The 20,914-nt window shown below is 47.0% G+C and overlaps 1 protein-coding gene across 1 annotated transcript; it reads right to left on the minus strand.

Annotated features, from left to right (window-relative positions):
• On the minus strand, positions 820–20,688 carry LOC8055602 (formin-like protein 16). Its single transcript, XM_021447907.1, is given in 3 exon segments — positions 820–1,369; positions 1,372–2,422; positions 16,460–20,688. Coding segments are annotated over 3 exon segments (1,863 nt in total). The 5' UTR covers positions 16,867–20,688; the 3' UTR covers positions 820–964.

The following is a 20,914-nucleotide window of genomic DNA, read 5'->3' on the forward strand; positions in this document are numbered from 1 at the left end:
TCTCTCTATGTCCAGGTCTTCTCTCCTTTTTGTTAACTTTTTATCCTTCGTATTTGTACAATGCCTTCACATTTTCTTTATATAGCTACCGACAGTAGGGGCTTTCCTCTCAAACAAAGATATCATTTCTAAGAGCATCTCCAACAGTTATGCAATTGGACTATGTATTCTAGAAATTTGCCAAAAACCTTAAAAATTGCTCTCCAATAGTTATGCATTTGACTTATGCATTTTGGCAAACTTAGCATTTGATGGACCAAACTTGGCATTTTTGCATAAGCACAATGGCTTGGCAAATTTGATATCCCGAGTTTCCTGGACTTCTTGTCGTGTGCGACCTCCCCACGCGCTGCGGTAGTTTCCCGCAATGACTCCTCTTCCCCGCGCGAACTCTTCTTTCCCGCGCGACATGAACTCTGCGACCTGCGACTTCGTGGACTACTGGCGCAAGACAGATCTCTGGCGAACTGCGACTTCGTAGACTGGCGGACCGGGAGGCCGCGATTCACAGAAACGGCGGTGACTTGCGACTTCGTGGACTGGCAGCGACGGGCGACGGAAATTCCCGCGCAGAGGAAAAATCTCGCGTGAAGCGCGCCAATAAAAAAAATCCCGGACCAAAATAGTTGGGTCTACTATTTTGGAAAATGCCAAGTCAAAAATGCCAAACACTTGGAGATAGAGTTATTTTTCCTTTGGCAAAACGTTTAGGGACTTGGCAAATTCCAATTGCATAACTGTTGGAGATGCTCTAAGCAATTGAGATCTTCACATCAATTTTTTTTTTTACAAATTTCTGAATTCTATATTTCTATTCGGTGCTCTCAATATGGATCTTGATTGAAGAAATGGACCAAAGAACCAATGTAAAAAATTGCTTTATGTACTGTCTGCAGCTATCCTATACCTCTAAAACAACCAATTCAAAACAATGTAAACAATCATTTACAGCCACCCGTTCAATCTATTCCTCGTCACTACTTGAATCAGAATCTGCACTATCCTTCATGAAGTCCGCTGGTAGGTTTGGAAATCTTGGCATGACCCTCTTCCTTTTACTATCTGCCTCTTCGGGTGGTTTCTGAGTTGGTGCTGCTTGACCATGGGTCGCTTCCTTTGTCACTGACGCTGTCACCGCTGTTGTGGCCGCAGCCGCAGCCGCCACCTTGGGGGCAGCAGCTGCTGCGTTTGGCTGCGATGACGATGGTGCTGGTTTCTTCTGTTGCGCTTTCCTCTTGATGTCAACACATGCCTGATCAACCATACCCAAGAAGTCCCTCACTACGATGAACAGCTGGAGGGGATGTGCGTTCCGTTCCTTGGCGGCACCAGCATGGTAGTACTCTGTTGTCTTCTGGACCAGCTCAAGAGTACTCTTTCCTGCTCCCTTCTTAGTGCCTTCAGCTCCTGTTCTGCAGCCTTCACAAATCCTCGCAACCCCCTCGCAAATCCATCGTCAATGCAGGTCTCCAAGAGCTTCTTGATCTCATTAAGTCGGCTGTCTAGAATGGCACACTCGCTGACAACTGCATCGTAGTCGACCAGTGCGGCTCTCTTCACGTTGGCAAACTCTGTGCTGAGACCACCAACAATTGGTAGCCCCAAGTTCATGTATTCGTTCATTCTTTCCTCCCGTGATGGCCCCTGGCTTGCAAAGCCTGCTGCTGAACTGCCTCCCTCGTGGCCAGACCTTGCGAGACTGCCTGAGCGGCGGATGCTGTGGTTACGATTGATGGCAAGCCGCTTTCCCTCGGAGCGAACAACCTCCTCAACGACGAAGTGCAGCAATGTGGTGCTCCCATCAGTGCTCTTCATGTCAGAGAGCTTGCGGAGCGCTGTAAGGTTGAAGGCCTGAGCGTTGCCACGTGCTGTTCCGGCATTCATCCTGTTTCCTGCCTTGAGCACGGCCTCGAGCAGCTTGAAGAACAGGCCCTTTGTCCTCAGCTCCTGGCTTGCCAATTCCAACGTCCGAAGCGAGTGCTTGAGCTGGGCAACCTCAGCACCATAGTTAACCTTGAAAAGCAGTGCATTGACGCGCGCAATTGGATTGGGCACATCAAGGAGGAGGCGGAGGAGGAAGGCCTCCGTTGGGGCAAGCCTGTCGGGGTTCCCAGAGAACTTCAAGTTGGTGGACTCTTCCTCTTTAGAGATGTTGAGCCGCGAAAGCTTCTCCAAGACCTCAGTGCTGAGTTCTGTGTGCCCATCCCGGAGGACGTCGATTATTTCATCCCGCCCCACCGTGAGGGACTTGAGGATGATGGAAATATTGTGCGACTTGCGCGGCTCGAGCAGGAAGATTTGCTCTGGCGTGTTTGAGCGCCCAAGGGCCGACGATCCAGCGGATTCCTTGGTGTCTGCAGATTTCGGCTTGCGGTTTGCTGCTGCAGTGCCGAATAAAGCCTCGATGATGCCTTCGTCCAAGCTGGAAAGACACCACAATTGACACAGTAAGGAACTTGATATTCGATCCATCACAATTCACAAATAAGTGGAAAAAAAACATGTGTTTTCTAAGCACTATGTAATACGACTTGTAAATTCATGTGAAATTGCTTGTATCATCGCGGTAACTAATAGATGACACAAGCTCAGATTCTTCAATCATGCAAAGAGATGCCGTGCCGTGACAACTGACAAGTGACTCTGACTGGAATTGCTTTTATTATACCCTTGAATCCATGATTTCTTTCTAACAGGACATAAAGTATCTCCATCCCTATCATGGTTTGTACAACAAAACAGTAACAGTAATATCGTTGCCCATTTTGTGAGTTCCAGTCTGTAGAACAAAATAGTAAGAGTAATTGTTGTCCTGTTGACACCGTTTTTGGGCACGTGTCCAGGATGGCAGGATAAGGTGGCAGTATGCTGTTTACAAGATGAATTGCCGATGAAGATAGTTGCCGATGAGGGAGAAGTTGAATGTGACTAAGTCCACAGGTAGTAATATGGTGCCGATGGCTGGGTAAAAAGGGCTGCCGATGACTATGGCAAGGAGATTGCCGATGACGCGAAGGAGGAGTCCGGAAGCTGCCAGTTGTCATCTGAAGGAGTTTCGGTTTGTCACGAGGGATAGTTTTATTATTTCCTTAGTTATTTGCATCGTTTTGTATACGGATTCCGTGTAATTTGGAATTCGAATTCTAATCGTGTCTGGTCGTAGCTCTTTGAGCAGGGTATAAATATAAACCCTAGGGCCTTGTAATCAGATATCTATCAATCAATCAAACACACGTTTTTACTCATATTCCAGCATCTACTTTTTCGACGACTTCGTCATACTTTTTTCTTTTTTCTTTTTATTACGAGTTCTTAGGAATTCGTCGACTTAAGCTCGGCGTGTTCTCGAGTTCCGCGTGAGTACCTCTTAGCCGTGACATCCGGGCGCATCGCTGTTGTCAGGACTAAAGTATTCGAGTTATCACCTTTGCCGATAGCAAGGTCAAATCGGCTGGCACGCCTTAACGTTTGAATCGGGTATTAGCCCTTTGTGTTTGCAGATCAGTTTTGCATCAACACATCTTTTGGCACGCCCAGTGGGACCAATTCAAGATCAAGATCAACATGTCGATCTCTGACCTCGATCAAGACAACGTCATCCCCGTGACGGAGGCCAACCTCAAGGATGAGCAAAAGCAAGCTATTGCCCAAGCCATGGAAGAGTTCAAGCAGCAATGCCTGAAGTCTTTCAGCATAAACAGGAGCGGCGAAGTGGTCCAGAAAGATGCACTGCCAGCACCACGGCAGGTTACCTTCGATGCCAATCCTGGCAGGCTTCAAGATATGGTTGACAATGCCATCAATCGAGCGTTGATTAACCAAGCTGGTGTACTGTCCAATACGGTTTTCAACGCCGTGGCAAGAACTTTCAAGGAAGGACAAATCCCGCCAGATTATGTGGGGCCCTCTCATCATCAGCCAACGGCACCAGAGGTCACGGCTCCATCGGCTGCCTTGACGAATGCAAGTGCACAGTCTGCTGTCCCTCCAAGTACATTGGGGACTACTGGTGCACTATCTATGCCGATGGCAACCAACCCACAAATTTCAGTTGGGCAGCATAAACTGACAACAGATATGTTGGCATCGGCAATGTCAGGGTTAACTCTTCCTCCCAACTGGTGGGGTTATGGTATGCCTCCAGAGTTGACGCCGGGAACATCACAGATAACTGACATGAGGGGCAAAACTCCTATGACATCGGCACCTCCCAATGCGCCGGTGAACCAGAGTCCTCGGTATACCACAACTACTACTGCAAGGCCTCACACTGGAAATCCTCAAGATTCAACGTTCCAGATGCCCAACGCATCGGCAGAGTCAATGCTGATGCAGCAGAGGCCTATGGCCCAGTCGGGGTATGTCAATTCAACGACGGTACCCAATTACCAATCATCGGCAGCACCTATGCCGATGAACGCTAATAATGGATGGCTTGGACAGCAAGCCTTTCCACAATCGCCCCAGCAGGGTTATCAGACTACGGGGTTCCAGCAAGGGCAGGTTTATCCCGGGTTCCAAGGTCAGGGAATTCCCAACCAGCCAATAAATTTTGGACAGCAACTCGGAGGACAGCCAATCGGTGGACAGCAGTTCGGTAGTCCGCAGATTGGAGGACAGGTAACCAATACGATGTTCCATACAGGTCACGTCCCAAACAGACACGTGGAGGTTCGCCACCAAGTGCCAGATCCGCAGCCGCCTCATCGGCAAGATGCCGATGCGTATTGGGCCGGTAAGATTGCTGAAGTAATGAGGGAACAATTTGGGATAAAACCCAAAGTCAACACTTATTCTTATCGGACACCGTATCCTCCAGCGTATGATTTGATCCCGCTTCCACATCGGTACAAAGTACCGGATTTTACGAAGTTTTCCGGACAGGACGACACGTCAACCATGGAGCATGTTAATAGGTTCATTATTCAATGTGGAGAAGCTGGTAACAGGGACGAATTGAGGGTTCGTCTATTTTCATCATCATTGTCTGGATCGGCCTTTACTTGGTTCATATCATTACCTCCCAACTCAGTAATTACTTGGGCCGATCTAGAGAAGCAATTCCACAGATACTTCTTCTCGGGGGTTCATGAGAAGAAGATCACCGACTTGGTTAAGTTGAGGCAACGTAATGATGAGTCGGTTGAGGGATTTGTGCAGAGGATACGAGAGGTCAAGAATAAATGCTATAGCCTGGTTCTGGATGATCGGCAGCTAGCCGATTTGGCTTTCCAGGGTTTGTTGCCACATATCAGGGATAAGTATGCCTCTCAGGAGTTCGAAAGTTTAAGTCATTTGGTGCAGAGGATATCTGATCAAGACATCAAGCCTTTTGAGCCTAAGAGGGCATGGAATAAGAAAGTGTCATTTGTTGACGAAGCAACAAGCTCAGATTCCGACGAGGAACCAGTAATCGGTTTGGCAGAGTGGGTAAAAAACAAGAAGCCGATGTCTTGTCCTTTTGGGCAGAAGGAACCAGAGAAGTTTGCCTTTGACACCGCCAAGGCCGATAGGATATTTGACTTTCTACTTCAGGAAGGTCAAATCAAACTGTCACCTAACCACGTGATCCCGTCGGCAGAAGAGTTGAAGAGGATGAGATATTGCAAGTGGCATAATGCAACTTCACATGACACCAACGAGTGCAAAGTATTCAGACAGCAGCTGCAATCGGCCATAGAGTCAGGGAGAATCAAATTTGACAGTTCCAAGGCCCAGAAGCCGATGAAGATAGACCAACATCCTTTCCCGACAAACATGTTGGACGCTAAGGGGAAGGCTAAGGTCTTAACGTCGGAGACAGCTGAGAAGAGTGCATCGGTAGATCCTCAGCATCAAGTTACTACTGCCGATGCAAGAAGTAAGGGCTTGGTCCAGGAAGGAGCTAGCTCAGGAAGACTTCCTCGATCTGGTATCGTCATAACTCATAGAAGGCCTCGAGAGAGATGGCAACAACGGGAGGATCGGTATCGGCGTCAGCAGGAAGATTATCAACGGGAAGAAGAAAGACGCCGACAGGAGTGGAATCGGCACAGGGATCATTGGAATTGCCCATTCTTCATCCATTGTTGGGAGGAAAATATCAAGCTCCCTACTGTCAGAGACTGCCCTGAATGCAACGGTTATGATCGATACGGTAGGAACGATCGGCGTTATCATGATGATGAACGGCGATTTAATGGGCCAATCAGAGGAAGGGCGTCAGTTCATGATCGGCTGGGGGGCAGGCTTAGCGTTCGCGATCGGCTCGGTAACCGTGTCCAGTATTTTCCCAGGAACCAGGAAGAGCTCGAGGAGATGGCTAATGCGCGGGTTCCCGATGAGTTCATATTTTGCAGAGATGCTAACACACATCGTATGGAGTCAAGGGAGAACCGACGCCCGATGGCAAGGCAAAGGCCACTTCCTCCATGGTGCCCTCAAGGATTAACCAAGACACAGAAAAGGAGATTGCAACGAGAAAGGCAAGAGGAGCTAAACAAGGGAGAGAACTCTGGAAGTCGGCAGCCGTCAGACACTAAGAGGGAAGGTCCATCGGCAGGTGTCAACATGGTCTTCATGTTGCCGATGGAGTTTCTTGCACCAGCCAGTGACGATGACCTGGAATTTTCTGATCAGATAGCTCAGTTGGCTCTGGATCCGATGACGGCTATCTTTGAGAAACCTGCCGATGACGAGAGGCAGCATCTTAAAGCTTTGTTCCTCAAAGGAAGGGTTGATGGGCAGCCAATGACTAAGATCCTAGTTGATGGTGGAGCTGCTATTAACATTATGCCGTATGCAGTATATCGGAAGCTTGGGAAAGGGGATCAAGATTTGACCAAGACCGATATGATGCTCAAAGACTTTGAAGGAAACGTGTCTCCAGTCAAGGGGGCGATATGCGCAGAGTTGACCATCGGCAGCAAAACCTTGCCGACAACTTTTTTCGTGATCAGTGGAAAAGGTGCCTACAATTTATTATTAGGGAGAGATTGGATTCATGCCAATTGTTGTGTCCCATCTACAATGCACCAGTGCTTGGTTCAGTGGGTAGGTGACAAGATTGAGATCGTCCCAGGGGATTCTTCTTATGTTATCGCATCGGCAGAAGCGGATACTTATGAAAAGACTAGGTGCATTTCAGGAGAAGTTTGGGAGAAAGATTTTCTCAAAGTTGCCGATTATGAGATTCCACCGATCCAAGCAGTCGGTTCTGACGACGGTTTTTAATGGATAGATTCGCCGATGATGGAAAATTAGGCCAGGGATTCACATCGGCCGATGATTTGGTAGAAGTAGATATAGGAAGTGGTGATAAGCCTAGGACTACTTTTATTAGTGCTAAATTAGATCCTGAGTGTAAACGGCAGTTAACTAGTTTGTTAAAGGAATATAAAGATTGCTTTGCTTGGGATTATACAGAGATGCCTGGTTTAGACCGATCAATTGTTGAACATCGGTTACCAATCAAGTCTGGATTTCGGCCACATCAGCAACCGGCCCGCCGATGTAATCCTAACATTCTACCTGATATTAAGGCCGAAATCACTAAACTTATTGAAGCTAAGTTTATTCGGCAGTGTCGGTATGCCGAATGGATTTCCAATGTTGTTCCAGTTTACAAGAAGAACGGGAAGCTTCGGGTGTGCATTGATTTCAGGAATCTCAATAAAGCTACGCCGATGGATGGATACCCAATGCCTGTCGCCGATCTACTGGTTGATGCTGCGGCCGGCCATCGGGTTATCAGCTTCATGGATGGTAATGCGGGTTACAATCAAATATTCATGGCAGAGGAGGATATTCCAAAAACCGCATTCAGGTGTCCTGGTCATGTTGGACTATTTGAATGGATAGTCATGACTTTTGGGTTAAAGAATGCTGGTGCTACTTATCAAAGGGCTATGAATTTTATATTTCATGAGTTCATCGGCAAGATCGTAGAAATTTATATTGATGATGTGGTGGTCAAGTCTGGAGAATTCTCAAAGCATCTTGCCGATTTACGGAAAGTGTTGGAGTGCACAAGGAAGCATGGATTGAAGATGAATCCCAACAAGTGTGCATTTGGCGTATCGGCAGGGCAGTTTCTTGGTTTTATGGTACATCAGAGGGGTATTGAAATTAGTCGAAGATCTATTGATGCCATCAATAAAATAGTGGCCCCTACCAATAAAACCGAGCTTCAATCCTTGATCGGCAAGGTGAATTTTATCAGAAGATTTATATCGAATTTATCTGGGAGAATTCGTGCTTTCAGTCCTCTTCTTAAATTGAAAGCCGATCAGGAGTTTGTTTGGGGGAAAGAACAACAGTTGGCTCTGGATGAAATCAAAGAGTATTTAGTAAATCCTCCAGTCTTAGTTCCACCTCAACAAGGGAAACCCTTCAAATTATATTTATCTACCGATGGATCGGTTATCGGTTCAGCTTTGGTTCAAGAATTTGAAGGGAAAGAGAGAGTAATTTATTATTTGAGTAGGAGATTGATCGATGCTGAAACCAGGTATTCGGCCATTGAGAAACTGTGCTTATGCTTATATTTTTCATGTATCAAGCTAAGACATTACCTGTTGTCGGCCGAATGCGCTGTTGTTTGCAAAGATGACGTGGTCCGATACATGTTATCTATGCCGATTATGAGTGGTAGGATCGGTAAATGGATTTTAGCGCTGTCGGAGTTCGATTTGCGTTACGAATCGGCTAAGGCAGTCAAAGGGCAGATCATGGCCGATTTTGTGACTCAGCATTGCGGTCTAGTGGAAACCTTGGAAATTGCACCCTGGACGCTCTTCTTTGATGGATCTACCTGTGACCGGGGGGCAGGAATCGGCATTGTATTGGTTTCTCCTAAGGGGAGGAAGTATGAGTTTTCCTTGCCGATTGTTGCTACATCAACAAATAATCAGGCTGAGTATCAAGCTCTGATCAAGGGATTGGAGTTGTTAAGAGAAGTTCGTGCTGATGCTGTCGAAATATTCGGGGATTCCATGTTGGTTATAAATCAATTGGCCGGAAGCTATGAATGCCGAAGTGAAGTCCTCATAACCTATTTCGAGAGAAGTATGCAACTGTTAAAGGAATTCAAGAACTTCCGATTGGAGCATGTTCCCCGATTACATAATGAAGACGCTAATCGGTTAGCCCAGCATGCCTCAGGATATCAGCCAGTGATTAACGCGACATCGGCAGTCAGCGCCGATGATTGGAGGAAAGAAATTATCAACTATCTAGAAGATCCATCCAAAAAGGTTGAAAGACGGGTTCGATTTCAAGCGACCAAGTATGTGCTCCTTGAAAATGAATTGTATTATCGAACGATCGACGGAATTCTTCTCCGATGCTTGGGTGGTGATGAAGCCAGAAGTTTGATGGGGGAAATTCATGAAGGAGTGTGTGGAGCGCATCAGTCAGCTTTTAAGATGAAGTGGATGATTCGAAGGAATGGATATTTTTGGCCAACCATACTTGAAGATTGTTTTAAATATTTCAAGGGATGTCAAGGTTGTTAAAAGTTCGGTAATATCCAGAGAGCACCCGCATCGGCTATGAATCCTATAATAAAACCTTGGCCGTTCCGGGGGTGGGCCATTGATCTGATCGGCCAGATTTATCCACCATCTAGCAAAGGGCATAAGTTCATTCTAGTTGCCACCGACTATTTCACTAAGTGGGTCGAAGCTATTCCTTTGAAAAAAGTCACATCGGTCAATATGATTGATTTTGTGAAGGAGCATATTATTTACCGATTTGGGATTCCCCAAACGATTACTACCGATCAGGGCACCATGTTCACGTCGGGGGAGTTCGATGAATTCGCAATCGGTATGGGAATTAAAGTGTTGAATTCTTCTCCTTACTATGCTCAAGCCAACGGGCAGGCCGAAGCGTCTAACAAAGGAATTATCAAGCTTATTAAACGGAAGATTGAAGAAAATCCTAGGCGGTGGCATACATTGTTAAATGAAGCACTGTGGTCTTATCGGATGGCTTGTCATGGATCAACCAAGGTATCACCTTATCAATTGGTGTATGGACATGATGCAGTGTTGCCTTGGGAGATTAAGACTGGATCTAGGCGATTATCTGTTCAAGATCAATTGGCTGCCGATGATTATGCCACTTTGATGACCGATGAGTTAGATGATTTAGCAGGGCATCGGTTAAAGGCCTTAATGAGTATAGAAGAAAATAAGAAGAGAATTGCTAGATGGTATGATAAAAAAGGAAAGGCTAAGGAGTTTGCCGATGGGGATTTGGTATGAAAGTTGATTTTGCCAGTCGGGACTAAAAGTTCGAAGTTTGGGAAGTGGTCTCCGAATTTGGAAGGTCCTTATCGGATAAGACACTCAGCTCCTGGTAATGCCTATATTCTAGAAACTCTCGAAGGAGTTGAATTTCCCAGAGCATTAAATGGCAAATATTTAAAGAAGTACTACCCCAGCATATGGGTCGACGCATAAAAGGTTAAGTGCCGATAACACTCCTATCGGCTGGATTAAAGTGTATCTGGAGATGGGCTTAATGTTTCAAAAAATGCCGATAACAGTCCTATCGGCTAGACTAAAACATTAAGAAAGTTGAAATGCAGAAGAGCAAAGGTGTGTTGCCGATGAGAGCTTCAGATGTTCAGCAGCGCTTGGATTGCCGATATGGCGCGTAGCCGGATCTGATTGGTTGTTTCTATCTCTTTGGTATCATCATCGGCAGAACCTTCTATCGGCTTCAGCTTCTTCTTCAACTGCAGCGCTTTGCGACCGTGAGCATTTCGTTCTTGCTCGAGGTGCTTGATGGTCTCCGGCAGTTGTCTCTCTTCTTGCTGGGCCTGAGACAGAGCATCCTCTACTTGCTTGAGTTCGGCCAGCAGGGCTTCTCTTTTTGCCGATAGATCAGAGACTTTCTGCTTCAATGTATCACCTGAGGACTTTACGGTGCCAATGTTCTTATGCTTCTCATCGGCTAAGAGTTTTTCTTTCATCATCTCCTCAGAAAGCTGGATTTGAGCAGCTCTATCGGCAGCTGGCGGCTTTCTAGGTGTGCAGCCTGGAAGAGGGTTTCTTCAGCATCGGCAGGAATTTGGCCCCTAAGGGTCTTGAACAGGGCCTTGGCTGGGTCAGAATCGTTGACCAGTTGAGCTGTGTCTTGATGAAGTATGGCCGATAGCTCTTCCAGCCTAGCTCTGATTTCTGCCGATACAGCCCCAACTGCCCGAGAAGTGCTTGCTTCTTCACCTTCTTCTTCAGAGAAATCGATAGCAAAGGAGAACAGGCTATCGGGAGAATCTTGTTCCTGGAAGGAAAAGCAAAATTAGCCCATGCTTGGAGAATCGGCAAATAATGCTAGTGGTAAACAATGACTTACTTGCTTCAAGGCGGTCTCTTGCCTTGGACTGGGAAGTGCTGACGGAGCTGCGGACTGACCAGCCAAAGATGCCGATGGAACTACAGGTTGATCGGCTAAGGTTGCCGGTGGGACGATATCGACTGAAAGAAGACAAGAAAAGTTATGACACTAAGTAACAATGAGTTCATCGGTAGCGATATTGTTAAAGTATGTTACCTGGAGGAGGGATAGCGATTGTCTGAATCGGGAGAACTGCCGATGGTATAATTGGACCCACTGGGCCAGTTGCTGGTTCGCCTGTGTCAGCTGATATGCCTTCTGTTTGGGATCCTTCCTGCTGGGGTTCTTCTATCTGTGGTGCTTCCTGCATAGGTGGAGGAGATGGTGCTTGCTGTGGCTGGGCTTCTGGAGAAGGAGAGGATTCCACCGGAATTGGAGATACCGGAGGAGGGGGAATGGCTACCTTCTGGCGCTTTGTTCCAGTCTTAGCACCCACGGTACCCTTTCTCTTTGGCTGGCTAGACTGGGGGGCATCGGTACTTTGGCGTTTGGCTTTTGCTGATGCACCAGTTTGCTGCAACGACAAAAAGGAATTTATGAGCACAGATAGCCGATACAAAAATGGTCAATATAAAAAAAAAGGGGAGATTTGACGAATTGCCTTGAAAGCCTGCGCCAGAGTGGAAGCAGCTACCGCAGGAGACGTTTGGGCCCTCTTAGTGGTGACTTTCTTGAGGCGTGCGCCCCGATGCACAACGGAAGCCAGAGTGGGAGCGTTGTGGCCGATTGAGGAGATCGGGCCTGATGGAAACAAGTTGATCGGCTTGCCACTCCTGCTAACCGATGGGGGGGTGTTATCGACCTGCAAAAGGAATACAAAGGTGAGCTACCGGTGGAAATAAGTATTGAAAATAAAACATCAGTTTAAAATACTTACAGTGTCATCGAAGGCTTCGTAGTCGGGGTCGATCATCCCGCGGTATGAGAGGGCCGATCTGCAGAATAAGTGCTCCTTCCATTCTGCCCACCATAGCTTGTATGCCTGAGTGATAAAGGCAGCTGGGACCCATTCTGACAGATCTACATCTGTATCGGCATTTGGTGGTAGCTGGGCTACTCGAGTCCACTCGAGGAGGTTGGCGATGGGTTCTCTGGGCTTTATTACATCGGCATAAGGAAGTGCAATCGGCAGTTGGCCGAAAGCTAGCTGGCGAGCTAATGCCGATGGATTATAAAATTCATAGGTTTGGGGGGAGGTTTTCGTGCTACCGAAGAAATTCACTGGTATAGCTCTGGGAGTTACGATTGCCATCATCACCTCATTGTCCCTATCAAGAGCTTCATCAAATGGATTGAAGGTCAGAGGGAGCATGCTGTCGGGGTCGTCATAAGCCAGCCATGGTCGTTCATCTCTGGCCAGACCCTCATACAGAATCTCGAAGAATCGGCCGATCTGATCCGGATGGTTCCCTGAACCGGGTAAGACTATAACGGCTTCACCAAAGTTCAAGGGGGCACGCGTTGCCGATTCCTCTTCACCTAACGCATGATTCTCGGCTATATCTCTTGGGAAGTGCTGTGAGAACAAGTTGAAATCAAGGCGCTTATGCAGGTGCAGATTGAGCCACATATTAATAAACCACCAGGGGCCTCCCAAGTTGCCGATGGATTGGCCAAGCAGGAGTTTCTGGGCTATCTGATGAAGAAGGTGGTAAACAGCACCGAGCAAATATCGGCCGAGAGGAAATTGGCCGCCGCTAGCCAGTCTTTCTGCTGCCGATAGATAGACAGAAGTCGGTCCTGCCGATCGACCACAGAATACGAACTTGTCCAACCACATGTTCAGAAAGGTGGTTTGCTCCTTTGTGGTAACAGGCCCTCTCCCGCGGTACTTCTGGATGTACCCTGACCAACCGCCGATAGCACGAGTCTCCACTTTGGCACTGGGGGCAGTATCAAAAAAGTTGGTGCTATCGGCAGAAGAGATATCTAACCCAGTGAGCATGGCCACATCGGCAAGGGTAGGAGAAGCAGGGCCGTGGCCAAAAACAAAAGCATTGAGGGTGTCTGACCAAAAGTAGGACGCAGCTATCAGCAGTGACTCGTTCCTGTGCATATCGGCAATGGATAGCCTAATGCATTGGGCTAGCTTCCTTTCACCCCAATGGACTTCATAAGAATTGCTGACCCTCAAGAACCAGTCTTTCCACCCTACGGTAGGGCTAGGCCAAGAGCGAAAAGTGTCTTTCCACAGATCTAAAGAAAAGTTTTCAGCTCTAAAGGGGATCCTATTGGTTTCTGCGTTAATAAGGTTGGTTGGATCTGAATCCCCTAGAGGGCCGAGACATTGAAGGTGTGGTTGATCGGTGGGAATGACAATTTTATTGGACAACTCCTGGTGATTTTGGGGGAATAAAATACAAAGAAAAGGGAAAAGGAGAATATTCAGTAAGACGAATCGCGGATGAACAGGAGTATAAAAAATACAGAAGATGAGATGGAGATCTGACCTCAGGGACGACAAAGCCAATGGCCATCTTGTCGTGAAGAGAACGTTGGAGGGCACCGGAGTTGATGAAGAGAAGTGCTTGTCGGAGGTCTTGAAGGTTGTAAATGGCGCCGCCGCTGGAAAGGTAAAAGTTGGGTAGTAGAATGGTGTGATGGGGAAGGAGTACCCGAGAAGGAACTATTTATAGGACAAAATGGGCAAGGGCAAATCTGACTTATCTCTTTGCCACAACCGAGAAACCCGAGGGGTACTCAAGTAGATATGGTAACTGTTCGCACGGTAATCAAGGGATTGCGCAGGTGATTTGACGGGAAGCGGTCATTATCTGAGGATATTTTACTGTGCGAGATCTCCTGGTCGGTCCATCGGCAGCGTTCTATAACGGTCATATTGCCGATGGGTGAATAAAGGGGAGGTAGCCGTTTGTACAAACGTCCTGGTCAGTACATCGGCAGATCTTTGTAACGGTATTATTGCCGATGTACGGTTGAGAGAGAAATGCCCGTTTAGGAAGTTGGGGATTTCGAGGAATCTGCGGAAGAATAGGACCAGAGTTGTTCAAATTGAGGTTGTCGGTCACCAGATTAGGAGCATTAATTGTGGAAAAAGACATCATTACTGCAGAGAATTTCGGAGCATTAATAGTTTTATACTCCGAAATTGGGGGGCATGTGTTGACACCGTTTTTGGGCACGTGTCCAGGATGGCAGGATAAGGTGGCAGTATGCTGTTTACAAGATGAATTGCCGATGAAGATAGTTGCCGATGAGGGAGAAGTTGAATGTGACTAAGTCCACAGGTAGTAATATGGTGCCGATGGCTGGGTAAAAAGGGCTGCCGATGACTATGGCAAGGAGATTGCCGATGACGCGAAGGAGGAGTCCGGAAGCTGCCAGTTGTCATCTGAAGGAGTTTCGGTTTGTCACGAGGGATAGTTTTATTATTTCCTTAGTTATTTGCATCGTTTTGTATACGGATTCCGTGTAATTTGGAATTCGAATTCTAATCGTGTCTGGTCGTAGCTCTTTGAGCAGGGTATAAATATAAACCCTAGGGCCTTGTAATCAGATATCTATCAATCAATCAAACACACGTTTTTACTCATATTCCAGCATCTACTTTTTCGACGACTTCGTCATACTTTTTTCTTTTTTCTTTTTATTACGAGTTCTTAGGAATTCGTCGACTTAAGCTCGGCGTGTTCTCGAGTTCCGCGTGAGTACCTCTTAGCCGTGACATCCGGGCGCATCGCTGTTGTCAGGACTAAAGTATTCGAGTTATCACCTTTGCCGATAGCAAGGTCAAATCGGCTGGCACGCCTTAACGTTTGAATCGGGTATTAGCCCTTTGTGTTTGCAGATCAGTTTTGCATCAACATGTCCATTTTGTGAGTTCCATAGAATCGTTTTTATCTGAAGCAAATGGAAATATAGAAAACCAATTTCCCGCATTGACCATTGTTTCGACAAGCTTAAATTCGTACCCAAGAGGTAGATCAGAGAAGGTGGGAATCTCTGCTACTCCATGCACTGGTTGATTCTGTCAAATAAGAAATACTCATACTTGTTCAATGAAAAGCATGCTACGCCAACTCGTATACTTGTTCCACGAAATCCCGTATACCCATTCCATTGATCATTTCTTAATCAGTAAGCTCAAGCTAGACAGAGAACGCGCTTTAGATAAGGCCCTGTTTAGTTTCCCACCCAAAATTTTTTCATCCATCCCATCGAATCTTTGGATAAATGCATGAAACATTAAGTGTATATAAAAAAATAAACTAATTACACAGTTTAGTTAAAAATCCCGAGACGAATCTTTTAAGCCTAGTTACTCCATGATTAGCCTTAAGTGCTACAGTAACCCATATGTGCTTAATAGATTTGTCTTGCAGTTTGCTGACGAGCTATGTAATTTGTTTTTTTATTAATTTCTAATAACCCCTCCCGACATCCTTCTGACACATTCGATGTGACATCAAAAAAAATTTCATCTCTAATCTAAACAGGGCCTAAAAGCAAATCTGGCCATCTATCTTTGTCCCAGCCTGTATGTAAAGTACTCTAGATCCTAGAACATACTCCTACGCGCACAAAAAGGCACCACAGCACTTGGATTTGGGCATCCGATCGAAGAAGCTGCGACGTCAGTCCACTAAAAAAGCGACAGCAATGGTTTGTCGATACCATCGAGGAACGTGCTCCTACCAAAAATGCTAGCGAAAAGTTTTCTCCAAAATTTACTGTTTACTACCTCTGTCTTTGCAATTCTGGGGGATTCCTTCTCATGCCAACTCTAGTGGACTGCGTGATTTCTCTCTACTCTATAGAAATACTCCTAGAGCTCAATGCTGCTTATTAAAATTAGTCTAAGGTTTCACAAAACACGCAGTGTCTGATTGATTTGCATGGTGCTCCCGCCTGAACTCTGAACTTCAGGTCCACAATGGTACTTGGTACTCCACTACTCCATCCGCCCCATGTCTCAGTACTGTGTTCCTACTGATCCTAGCATGCTCATGAAGCGCCTAGAATGAAATTCTGACACCTATCTCGATCGTATAGTGGCAGTACTACGGTAAACAGCAATGGAAATGAGAAGCTGTGTTAAATTTAGGGGACTTACTTGAATGAACCGCCGGTGATCTTATCCCACACCATGGAGTGGTCGGTGGACTGCACATTCATCTTGTCCCAATGCAGCGGCTTCAGCTTCGCCTGCTGCTCGCCGGCCCCGGATGGCATGCCCGGCGCTGTCGGCGGCCTAGAGGAGGACGCCGATGCCCCACCCTTTGGAGGTGGCGGAGGCAGCCCTCCTTTCTTTCCTCCTGGTGGCGGCGGCGGCGGAGGGGATGGGCCTTTGGGCGGTGGCGGTGGGGGCGGGCTGCCCTTCGGGGGTGGCGGCGGAGGTGGGCCCTTGGCCGGTGGTGGCGGCGGAGGCGGGCCCTTGGCCGGTGGTGGCAGCGATGTGGCTGCTGGTTTTGGAGGTGGCGGTGGAGGCGCCGCGACAGCGGCAGCGACCATGGGTGGCATCGGTGGCGGGCTTGCTCTCCCAGGCGGCGGCGGCGGCAGACCCGGCGATGCGCTTGGCGAGGCGGCAGGTGTGCAGGCCGCGGAAGCGGGCGGGGCACGGCGCTGACAGCGACTGCCGGGGTCAGCGGCGGAGGACGCGAGGACACAGAGAAGGAGGAGCTGGAGCCGGAGCTGGGCGGGTGCAGCGACTCGTCGAAAAAGGCGGACGCGGAGTCCAGGGAGCCCACTGGGATGAGCGGCTCCTGATCTATCTTGTTCCTCCCGGACCGTCGCGGCGGGGACGGCGGCGACGACGACTGCAGGGGCTCGGGCCACATCTCCGCGCGCCAGTGCTGCTGCTCCTGCTCCTGTTGCTGCTGCCTGGGCGGAGGCGGCTGCGGCGGGCGCCTGCTCCCCGTAGGCTTCCTCCCTCTGCCGCCGCCGCCTTCGCCGTCCTTTTCGAACTCCCTCCAGTATATCCCGCAGCTCGCCGCAGCTCGCGGTGGGCGGAGCGCGCCGCGGGCACCGAGCTCGCGGCGCGGGGCGCGGCCAACGGAGATCGAGCGGGTGATGGCGCAACTGCGGTAGGGATTGAGGCGGCGACGGGGATCGTGGCCGCCATCGTTGGAGGAGTCACGAGGGCCGGGGCTGGCGGCGGCGGGGGACGATGGAGGGGAGCGCAGGTAGCGGCGGCGAGGGAGGATGGAAGGGAGCGCGGATGGCGGTGATGGAGACGCTCGGGGACGGGATGAGGTGGGTTCGGGAGTTTCCTTTTTCACCGATGGCACGCGGTGGAGCGGACCGACGGAACGAAACCGGATGTCGCATCCAGAATTTTAGTTGTACTTGGTTTATGTCCGTGCGTTCCTACGAGACTACTAAACTTTTATACTAAAAATATACAGATCGGATGATAAAACAATAATACTGTGAAAATAAATACTAATGTTAAAATAATATTTAATCCAAAAAACAAAGTTTATGAAATTAACAGTCACAGAGAACATAGCGTCATAGGCTCACAAACTCTACTATATCTACTAACTACTAAGTATCAAACCCTCTATCAATTCATCACGCAACAATTATTTTTTTCTTTTCATGGATCTCATTCTCCAACCAGTATGGTCATCAGTACTCTTATTAAGCAAGCATAGGATCTGACAGCATTCACTGCTGAAATTAACACCAGGCAGATGGACTGAATAAAGTGTCAAGTGTGCAGAAACATACATGTATTATGTCTGCTATATATATTGGAACAGCATGATTCGGTGTCATGAAAAGCTGGTTCGTCAAAACAGCAAAACAATTCTTAAAATCTCGAGCAAAGATTTGTTCCAACAAGTGATTTTGTCAAAAAAAGTATTTCTACCGAATCAAACAAACAAGATCGACGGATGGAGGAATTATTAAATCATCCCAATATCAACAAATACTCCATCCAACCATATAGAAAACATGCATTCATAAATGAGTGTTGACATAACTACATCTATATATAGGTATACAGAACAAGAACCAGTAAGCATAATAATCCTCATCATATGGTACGTAGTCTTTTCTGGATTGAGATTTTTCAACATCAAATGTCCCTTAATTGATAACTATTGTGTGAGCTACTATTGGATCATGGATTCAGAAATTACAATAGGATTCGGAAATCAGTCAGAACCCTCTCATATGGCTAAAAATGCCTATAGTCAAGAGAAAACTAATAATTACCTAATTGATTACAAAATCAAGCAAGAAAAGGGGGTTAAACTGAAAACTGTTGTTTAGCTGCTAAAGGGTAAACATCACCGAATGTTGTGACTTGTGCGTTTGATAGTCCACTCCATCCAGGCACCTCTGAAGATACCCATGACATTACAAAAAATGAAAACTTATGCTCCCACGGCACCAGAAGAGAATACTAAGAAACTTCAAACCTGGACAACAAGCATGCATATTGGGTCAGCGAGTAAGTTCCTCGTATGACTGCTATGGGTAACGGTGAATCATGACCTAACAGAGTTTACCATTATTTTTTAAAATTGTACCAATATGCAGCTAACTCACAGCCCACTCAATCATTAGCAAAGCCGACAAGTGAAGGAAATGCATGCCAGACATGACAGAGCACTGGTGGCAAAACACATAAAAGTCAGGCAGACAAGAGTAATATGAGATTTTGTTACACAAATTGCAGAAACCTCATGTTAGCTAACATAAGATTCATGTTACATCAAATTGCGAACAACCAAAGCTGGAGAAGGTAAACCATGGGAAATGTTACACCCTGCAACCCACTTGACATCGGTATTCTAAAGAGGCCAGCTCTTATCTACAGTTGGATACCAAGATGTAACATAATTATTATGCCTGTAGAATTTTGTGCTTAATTTCCAAAATTCAGAGAACCCAAATAAACAACTAACACAACTATGGATACCTTCTTCTGAAACATTGTTGTGCTATTACTGCAATCTTAATCTTACTAAAGGCATGGCCAGTCGCTTAAAAAACAATAATGATATTTCAGATTTAGCTACTGAAACATTGTTGTGCTATTACTTCTAAGAGTAGAATAAAACTTCAGCACCGATTGGTGAGGTATCTGTCAGATTAGTGCACATGTCTACAAATCATCATCTGTAACCCCTAAAACAAAAACTCCCACATCAGTACGTTTTGAGCAAACTCCCACAGACATAATTTCAAGTGTTCATAAATAATAAAGCAATCAAGCTACATATAGACCTACTGAATACAGGCTTTGAGCCATGACGTTGCCTATATCAATATGCATCTTGCCTAGCTCTCCACCTTGGAGGAACTAAATGAGCTAGCAAAATTTGATGCTCGAAAACAATCATCAGCAACCCTGAACGATGACTAAGGGAAAACAACATATCGAGAATTTAGCAGATATTACCTTTGCTGCAGCTGTTGACAAGGCAAAGATAACTACTAAGCACCAACTGTTTCAGCAAACACTAAGATGCAGCAAAATTCATAATAGCCATTTCAGGTTGTAAGTGAGAAGTGAGAACTAAAGACCAGATGTCTGGCCACAGCATCAGGATCTTTGAAAATACAGGTCGAATAATCTGCAGTTTGATTAGTATTTCAGTTTATGCTGATGGATGGAAATCAATTCAGAAATCACTGGCCAACAAAAAAATGATTGATCAACTAACTATAGTATATTGTCGTGCTAACGCTATGCTATGCTATGTTCAGATACTTTAAAAACCGAAAAATATTTACCAAGCATGGTTGCTTCAGACATCTATTACTGGAGACAACTGAACTTCAACAATAAATAATTACATGGAAAGCTAGACATATATTGCATAGACTATTGATCAAAAAAACTGATATGGTGTCTCTGATGTCACGAGTTTCACAATCAGACATCTATTGCAGCCAATTTTAGAGCATCTAGAAACCTAGATAATTTCATAGTATCTTTGCGCTCAAAAAAAATATGATGTCGTTATTCCAATCTCTCAATCAGAGGCAGTATCTCCCATTTTACTTGACTTTGTGAGCAACAACCTTCCTGTAATTTTGTTCTTGCATTGGCTGTGCACATACACGCATACGCATGGTGACCTTTTAAAGGGATCCAAATTAGATTAGACCAATTAGCTTTAAGATATGGTTTGGGTTTAAGGTCTTGCACAACAGTAAGGGAAGCGAAGGGATGGGCACACCTGGTGGAAAGGGACGCACGGGCTCCATGCTGGCTTCGCCGCCGCGGGGCTTCGTCGCCGGTGAAGGGCCCGATGAAGACCGGGCGACGCGGATGTAGATGATTCGGATCGGAGGAGGGACGCGCACGCGCCCTGCCGTCTTCCGCTGCCGCCCGCCCAGCTTCCACGACCACGAGCAGCCTGCGAAACGTAGGGCGAGGCTCCGCGTTGGCGCAGGGGCGGCGGGCTCGGCGTTGTGGCGGCGTTGGCGGGCCCAGTCGTCGTCGCAGCCGCTGTCGTTGGAGAGGTCGTGGGAGGGGAGGCGCTGCAGGGACGGGGGCGGCAGCGGTGGGGGAGGACGGAGGGGAGTGGTGGGGGAGGACGGAGGG

Source organism: Sorghum bicolor, chromosome 1 (genome assembly GCF_000003195.3).
Source record: "Sorghum bicolor cultivar BTx623 chromosome 1, Sorghum_bicolor_NCBIv3, whole genome shotgun sequence".
NCBI classification, from domain to species: domain Eukaryota; kingdom Viridiplantae; phylum Streptophyta; class Magnoliopsida; order Poales; family Poaceae; genus Sorghum; species Sorghum bicolor.